Here is a 7878-nt window from a genome sequence, read left to right as displayed (position 1 = left end):
CAGCATTTTCACATCATGGCTGACCATGCTTTTAGAGCCATCTCAGGGTTTCTTTGGGCAGAAAGTCACACTAGCATTTCTTAAAAATTAAGTCCATACTCTACTGTGCAAATGGAAACTAAAAGAGAATGAAAGAGGAAAGACTTCTGCTTATGTTTCATTTTCATTGATGAAAACTGCTGTAGAAAAATGCAGTGTACCATTATGAAAGGGTTTAAAATATTTGGAAACTCGAACAAGAAAACATCTCCATTAGTAAGCGGGTTTATTGACATAACTGAACATAACAATGTATAACATTTATTCATTTCCCACTGAAAGACTTTCCAGTGAAAGTGTTTTTACATGGATTCAGGGATCAAGCATTTTCAGTGATTTTTGCAGTTGAAAGGGTAGGTGGTGGGAAGAACCAGAGGTCTTTTTCAGACTTTCAATGGGACTCACTTTATTACACTGCTTTGTAAAAGCAAGAGCTAAGAAATGCAATTGCTCTCTGAATGAAAAAGCTAGGAGCACAAAAGGTGCAAGACAACCAAAAGGTTGCAAATAAGAGCAAACAACTACACTTCTCCAAAGTACCAGTACACTTAGCATCTGAAGCAAGCCCTGGCAGCAAACTAAGAATGACAGTCTATTTCCTGTGGTTTATTAAGTTTGGGCCCCACAGATAAGACTGCCAGAAAAGCAGCTGTACTTTAAGTGGTCTGGACATTTACTCATCTGGACATAAACAAAGATCAGCTCATTTAAATCCCTGCGTCCCTACTCAGCTGTTGGGACAATTGCAAGCCTGGCTCAATGGAGGCCAAACATAAAAGGAGTGGAATGGGGTTGAAGGATCCCTGGACTATGATAGATTCCCTGAGTCTTCAGGACCCTCTGGGGGCTTAAGGCCCTAAACAGAAGATTCACTGTTAGCCTTAGCACCTCTGCAGTGGCCTCCCCGGCACCCCGCTGCAAATGAATCCATAACCATGGTGAATAAAACCATCCTGTACATATTCTAAGTGACTGCGTTTTCAGACCACACACAAAATTATTAATGTAAACCAAAGCACTACATTTAGTGATAAACATCTACTTCATAAATATCAGGGAATGAAAGTATCCCAAATAGTTGGGAAACAACTGAACAAATAAAGGAACCTAACCCTAAGTTTAAAACAAAAACACTTAAAAGAAATACTGCAATTATTAACTATGAAGATAAGATTTAATAACATGGAAAAAACACTGGGTAGTGGAGGGATTAATTTGAAAAATATGTAATTATTTCACAGTGAGGTTTAAGTACTCATAACAATCTTCTGGTTTTAGTAGAAACACACAACCATGGATGTACATTTTTTCACATTTCCCCCTCTGCTCTTTCATATAAAGTAAGACACTAACACGATCAAACATTACACTATCAATTGCAAGTCACATTTTGCTCACTTCCTATTAGGAAATTACCTTGATCATTTACCTGCACAACTCAAGAGGAGAGCACAGTCAACTGTGTGTCACTGATAAAAACATGAGAAGTACCACATCACCTTGATTCCAATCTGGACAGGTTGTCAGAGATGTGGTAAGTGAATTAGAACACTGGCATGCCCTACGGGGTCATCAGTTCCGTACACCTTACATTCTTTTATCAAGTCTGGCATTTCCTTTTCCATATATAGGTTTAAAAAAATAAAATTAAAAAGCCACAGGAGCAACCCTGACAGAGAAGTCTTGCATGCAGCCTTCTCCTGAGAAACTATGTAATCTTAGTTAACCCCAAGGTCAGCAAATGTTTTTGTGGTGTTAATGTTGAAAGGAAAATAGCTGAATTGCCCGCCTCAACTAAAACAGTCCTTGAGTTTATTGGTCAGTTTGTTAAATGCCAGAGTTCTTCACATTGTTGAAAAAAAAAACAACAAAAAAACAGCATCTCTAATTATTTAAACATTAAGTTATCCTGAATGTTCTATCAACCAACGTAAAAGAGTTCCTCCACGAGTGTGTTAAACTTTACCACCTGTTTACAACATCACCGTTCTTGGCAGAGACCACCAGACCAGTGGAATCAGTTGCCAAGCCTCCTTCGTAATGGTAATAAGTTCTTTTTTCCTTAAATAGAAACAAAACTTCTCTGTTTGACACTGAACAAACAAAAAAGCATGCATCCAAAGCTCTTTCTGGCCACACAGGGGGCAACAAGCACCTTTTTCTACCCCAAAGGGGACCAAGCTACTGCATTACAATGCCAAAAAAATCCATTCTCATAGCTGCACCAATGTCTCCACGTAAAGAAGGCCTCTCACCTCTGGACCCCACCATCCATTTGTCCCCTACTCTTGGTCTTGACCACCAACACCATCCATATACTTCATGAGTGAGCACTGGGATTGGGGGGTGGTGCAGAATCAGGTATCTGTCCCCTCTGGCCTCTCTGGAGAGCGCACAAAAGGGGGAAGAGAGAAGGTCCAATAAAATGAGATCTTCCCCTGAGGTGGACAGGTGGCTCAAGGCCAATGAGACGGTCTCCACACCCCTGGAGGCCCTGGATCTACCTAGTCGGCAAATCGCTGCAGGAGATGGTCCTCCCGCCTCAGGCTGCCGCCGGCGCCGCCGCCCGCGCTGTCCATGAAGCGGTCGCACGGAAACTCGATGAGATCCGCCTCGCTGAGCGCGCACACGGTGGTGCGCGGCCGGTGCGACTGGAAGCCAGAGAAGTCGGCGGACACGCCGGTGCCCATGGAGCGCAGGGGCCGTCGGGTGGAGTACATGTGGCGAACATGCACCGGCGCCCCGCCCTTCCGCCTGGCCCGCAGCTTCCTCCGCAGCCAACGCGACGCCCAGGCCGCCAAGGCCAGGAGCACCAGCAGCGCGTTGACGGCCAGCAGGGCCAACGTCAGCAGCTGGTAGTCGACGCTGCTCCGGCCCCCAGACTCCGGCAGGGTGACCAGCCCCGCGCAGTGGTCCCGGGGCGCCACCGGGCAGACCCGGCCGCCGAGCACGCCCTCCACGCACACCAGGTAGGGGGTGTCGCCCCGCAGCTCGCGCAGCGTGGCCGAGTCGCTGCGCTCAGGCAGGTAGACGAAGCGGTGGAATTTAGGCTGCTGGCCGAAGCGGTCGAAGAGCAGGCGGAAGCGCGCGCCGCCCAGCGGCCGGGGGCTGCGGTGCTCCCGCACGGCCCAGCGCACTGAGGCGCTGTCGGCGCCCACCGCCTCCACCGTCAGGTTGCACAGGATGAACTTGTTGAAGTCACAAGGGTCGGATACCAGCGGCGGCAGGCCGACCCCGCTGTCGGCCTGGGCGGCGCTCTCCTGCTGCTGCGCGGCCAGGCGCTGCTTCGCCGCGCGCTGCCAGGGCTCGCCGGCTGTCGCGGAGCCGAGCGTGGCCGTCGGGGTGGGCTCCGCTTGGGCGGGATCCGACGGAGTCGGACGTCCCCGCTCAGGCTTCTCAAGGAGGTCCCGGGGGGGTGGCGCCGGGCCCGCGGCAGCAGCGGCGTTGGAGCCCGGCTGCTGGAGGCCCGGGCCCCGCCGGTTCAGCCTCAGGGCGCTGCGGTTCCCCCAAAGCTCTCTGGCGGCCCCGTCCCAGGCCACCCCTGGCGGAAATCGACTCCGCTGCTGTGGCTGTGGCGGCGGCGGCGGCGGCGGCGGTGGCGGCGGCGGCTCCTCCTCGAGGGCACCTGCAGGGGGCGCCAGCTCCTTCCCCGGGGCTGTGGTTAGGGGATGCCGCTTGCTGTGGGCAGTCGGGGAAACCGAGGGCGAGGGATCTGTGCAAGACCCGTTCTGCAGTTGCTGGTCATCCAGGTAATCCAGGTACTTGCCCCGCAGGGCCGGAGGGTGGCGGCACTGCACGAAAACGGTGAGGAGCCTGCCCTGCGAGTGCCAGTCACCCATCCAGCGCTTCAGGCCCCGCAGCCGGCAGTCGCAGGTCCAGCCGTTACCGTCTAGATCCAGCCGGTAGAGGGCCGGGCTGGCGGCGAAGATGTCCCCGGAGAGGGCGCTGAGCGCATTGTCGCGCAAGCTGAGCTCGCGCAGCCGGCCCAGGTGGCCAAAGATAGTGGGGTGCAGAGCGGACAGCTCATTGCTGCTCAGGTCCAGCGCCTCCAGGCTGTGCAGAGGCTCCAGCAGCGCCACGGGCAGCTGGCTCAGCCGATTGCCCTCCAGGCTTAGCTCGCGCAAGGCCTCCAATCCCCAAAAAGCCTCGGGCGCGAGGTGCGTGAGCTGGTTGCCCCTGAGCGAGAGTAGGCCGAGGCGCGGCAGGTGCTGGAAGACGCGCGGCCCAAGGTGCTGCAGGCTGTTGGCCGAGAGGATGAGAGTGGAGAGGGAGCGCAGCGGTGCGAAGGTGGCCGCGTGGCGTAGGGAGGGCTGCAGCTCGTTGGCAGAAAGGTTGAGGAAGCGCAGCTTCCCCAGCTGGGCGAAGGCGTTCTTGCCCAGAAAGCGGATCCGGTTGGACTCCAGATGTAGGTAGAGCAAGTTGCCCAGGGGGGCAAAGACGGCGTCCGGCAGCGCCCCCAGGGCGTTCCCGTCCAGCCGCAGCTTGACCAGACTCTCCAAGCCCTCGAAGGAGCCGCGGCTGAGGCGGCCAATCTCGTTCCCGTTGGCATAGAGGATGCGCAGCTTGCGCAGCGGCGCCAGCGTGCCCGGGGCGAGCGCCTGCAGGAGGTTGTTGCCCAGGTAGAGCTCCTCCAGCCGCGAGAGCTTCTCGAAGGTCTTGGGGTGCAGAGAGCGGATCTGGTTGTACTGCAGGTCCAGCCGTCTGAGCTGCCCCAGGCGGTGGAAGTCGAAGGCCGTGATGTTGGTTATGAAGTTGCCGCCGAGGCTGTAGGTGAGCACGTCCTGCGGGCTCGGCAGCGAGCTGGTCTTGGGCACGGCGCGGAGCCCCCTGTTGGTGCACAGGAGGTGCTGGGGGTGCTGACAGTCGCAGCGCTCCGGACACACCGGCTGGGCCCGCGGCGGGAGCGCGAGGCAGCCGCACACCACGAGCAGGAAGCGCAAGGCGCGGGCAGCCTCCATCGCCGCCCGCCCTGCGTGCTGCGGCCGGATCGTCCTCTTGGCCCGCCGGCTTTGTGTCTCTGCATTCCCCTTGGCCTGGCCAGAGTCGCTAAATGGCCTCTTTCGGACTTCGCAGCGCCGTCCAGCCCCTCCTCCGCCCTTTGTCCGGTGGCCGGCCTGGGTCTCTGCAGGCGGGCTTTGCCTGGCCAAATCAGGCGGCGCGGGGCGCTCCGTGAGCTCCGGGTGCTACTTGTTGCATTTCTGCAGAAAAGTGTTTCTCCGGGTGCGCGTCGCGGGGTGGAGGGGGGAGCAAGACCTGAGCTTTTTGTTTGCAGCTTGAGTCCGGAGAGCTGGATTCCCTGGCACGGATTCTCCCCGCCGAGCGGATTCCCCAGCTGCAGGCGGGAGCCCTTCCAAGAGCTCCTCCGGGCGCGGCTTGGCTGCTGCGCCCGGGCGGCTCAGCCCTCGCTGCCCGCGCCTCCTTGCTCCCGGTCCGGGACCGGTAGCGCGGCCTCGGTGGAACAGCCCCGGGAGGAGCCGGGGGTGTGCAGGCTGCGTCCGGAAGGGACCCAAGTCGGCAAGTGGCGAGCAAACCGGGCGGAAATTCGTTCTTCCCACACTCTGCCCCCCGGGGATGCAGGCGGAGAAAAAGGAGACGGCGGAGGGAGGACAGACCCGGGCGGGGGGGGGGGGGGGGGGCGGGGGGAGGAAACGCTAAGTGGCTCCACGTCTGGTCAACCCGAGCCTGGGACGCCAAGTGAGAAAAGGAGGGATTAAAAACAGCTGTACGAGTCGGACACGCCGGGCTGGGGGCGGGGGTGGATTACCCGGCGAGCAAACGGGATTTGCAGACAGAAACCCTTTTATTTTAGAAGAGCACACCAGTCGCTTCGAAGCAGTGGGAGCGCGGCTCGTTTGCTCTTCCAGGTGGCCTCCTGAAAGAAGTTCGGGCAGCAAGGAACCCGCTTGCGTTCTACGGGAAGTTTTGGGGATCACGAGGCTGTCGGCCAAGAGCAGTCGGTGGGCTACTGTCAGAAGAGGCTATGTCAAGCCATTCTGGCTGTTGTTTGAGTTTTTGACATCCTTGTATTAGTGGCCTATAGTCGAGGAGAGGCACCGCCCCTTTTTAGGGATCTGAACCAAGTAGTTGCTTGGTCCTGCTGTAGGCCTAAGAGCATGGAAAAGGCTCAGAACTGGTTCTGCCACTGTGAAAGTCTGTCAGATTTTGGTGATTTAGTCCCATTAATTCTCCTCCAGTCTTAGAGCCCTTGGGGCAGGCTCTGCATGTGTGCATATGTATAATAACCTTCAGAGACCCTCTGGTAACTGCTACCTGCTGGGCCCTCCCCGTTTGTGCCTGGGCTTGCAGTGATCTTCACAGTTTTTTGGCCCCCATTTTTTCAGACCTGGTTTAGTTGAGGAAGTCTTAACACTTATTATTAATAGGGAGTGGAGCATTTATTAATGGCTCCATTCAGGACCCCCCACCCCCACCCCTGCCCAGCTAAGACTGAGAATGAGCAAGGAAGAGCTGTTACTGTTTGTTCCTGCAAGCTTTCATCTACCCTCATCCCAGAAAATGTAATTTTAAGAACCTACTGTGTGGAAAATTAAAGGAGAGAGACATATCATCACCTCAAGAGGCTAACAATCTAGTGAGGAGGGCAAGACATGGAAAGATCAAATGATAACATAAGGCTGTAGTATGAGAAAGCTGCCGAGATGCAGATGATTTTGAATAATTCCAATGTTCGATGGCGATTCATTGCCTCACTTAGCAATTCATATAGGCAAGTGAATTTAAAGAAAAATGAGACCATTGGCAGCATAGTCAGTGAAGACTTATGGATGAGCACGGACCTTGGGTCCAGGGAGATGGGGTTGGAGAACCGAAGGTAGGTAGTGAAATGTCCATTCAGGGCACAGTGAGCAGAGCAAGTTTGCTTGTGATTTGTTTTGAGATATCTAGTAAAGGATGAACATGGGGAACCAAGTGTCTTTCTGAACAAGGTGAAAGATGAAGTTGCCCAGGCAGTTTTGTAGTTTGGGTTTTGGTTCTTGTTGTGAGAAAGCTCTGAAATCCTTTAGTTCTTGACTCCAGTCTTCCTTATGAAGGTCTGGCTGCCCTAAAGGGTGAGGCTCAAGCTTGCACTGTGTAGCACAAATTCTGATCTGGGCCCCAGAAGCTGCTAGGAGAATGTCAGTCCTTGCTGGCAACAGAGGTCATTCAATTTTTCAAAGGAAAGAATGCTAAGAAGTTGCTGACTTTCAAATTGAGCCACTAGATCTACCTGGGATGCAGCTGTAGCAGCATCTTCTTTTAAGCCCCCAGCCTTGGGACACACAAACAGCCTTCTGAGTGGGAAAGAGGTCGGAAACTGAGAGGGGTGATGTGGAAGAGGAAGAAGCAAAAATCAGAGCCTCCTCCTTGCATAAGCTTCCTCTTCTCCTCATTCTTCCAAGGAAACTTTCAGAGTAAACGTGGACAGCAGAGGCATTCCCTCAGAGGCCACTCTAGTTTGGACTAATCACTTACTCCACTGAGGTGTCTTTCTTTTATAGATACCTCTAAGTAAGATTTACAAAGTTATCAGACCCCTGCAGACATTCAGTATTTTTTTAATGTCTTGGGTATTATTGTCCAGTGCTTAATATTTCTACCAGTAGTGCTGGATGGCAGATAGAAATAACATCATCCGTGGTTTCATGTCAAAAGACAATTAGCTTTCCATAACATTACATTTTCTTGAAGTAACCCATCTGTCCCATGTAGTTAACCATGTAGATGTATTGCTTAAAATAGATATAGTGTGCCGGATTTCAAATAAGTAGGAACAGTTTCTAATAGGTGTTGCTAGCACCGTCAATCTAGTTTTAGTAAGGGTGAAATGTTGAGATCTGC

The 7878-nt window shown here is 53.8% G+C and overlaps 1 protein-coding gene across 1 annotated transcript; it reads right to left on the bottom strand.

The window, feature by feature from the left end:
* Positions 1–248: 248 nt before the first annotated feature.
* Positions 249–5013, bottom strand: TRIL (TLR4 interactor with leucine rich repeats). The gene has a single exon (XM_057733788.1). It carries the CDS (start codon positions 4995–4997, stop codon positions 2544–2546), a length of 2454 nt encoding a protein of 817 aa, XP_057589771.1. The 5' UTR covers positions 4998–5013; the 3' UTR covers positions 249–2543.
* Positions 5014–7878: the final 2865 nt, after the last annotated feature.

Source organism: Hippopotamus amphibius, chromosome 4 (assembly GCF_030028045.1).
Source record: "Hippopotamus amphibius kiboko isolate mHipAmp2 chromosome 4, mHipAmp2.hap2, whole genome shotgun sequence".
Lineage (NCBI taxonomy): Eukaryota > Metazoa > Chordata > Mammalia > Artiodactyla > Hippopotamidae > Hippopotamus > Hippopotamus amphibius.
Note: the sequence above shows the minus strand (reverse complement) of the source record. Positions and strands in the feature narration are given on the sequence as shown.

Coding starts and splice junctions, on each gene's coding strand:
- TRIL (XM_057733788.1), bottom strand. CDS start 4,997: ATGGAGGCTGCCCGCGCCTTGCGCTTCCTGCTCGTGGTGTGCGGCTGC.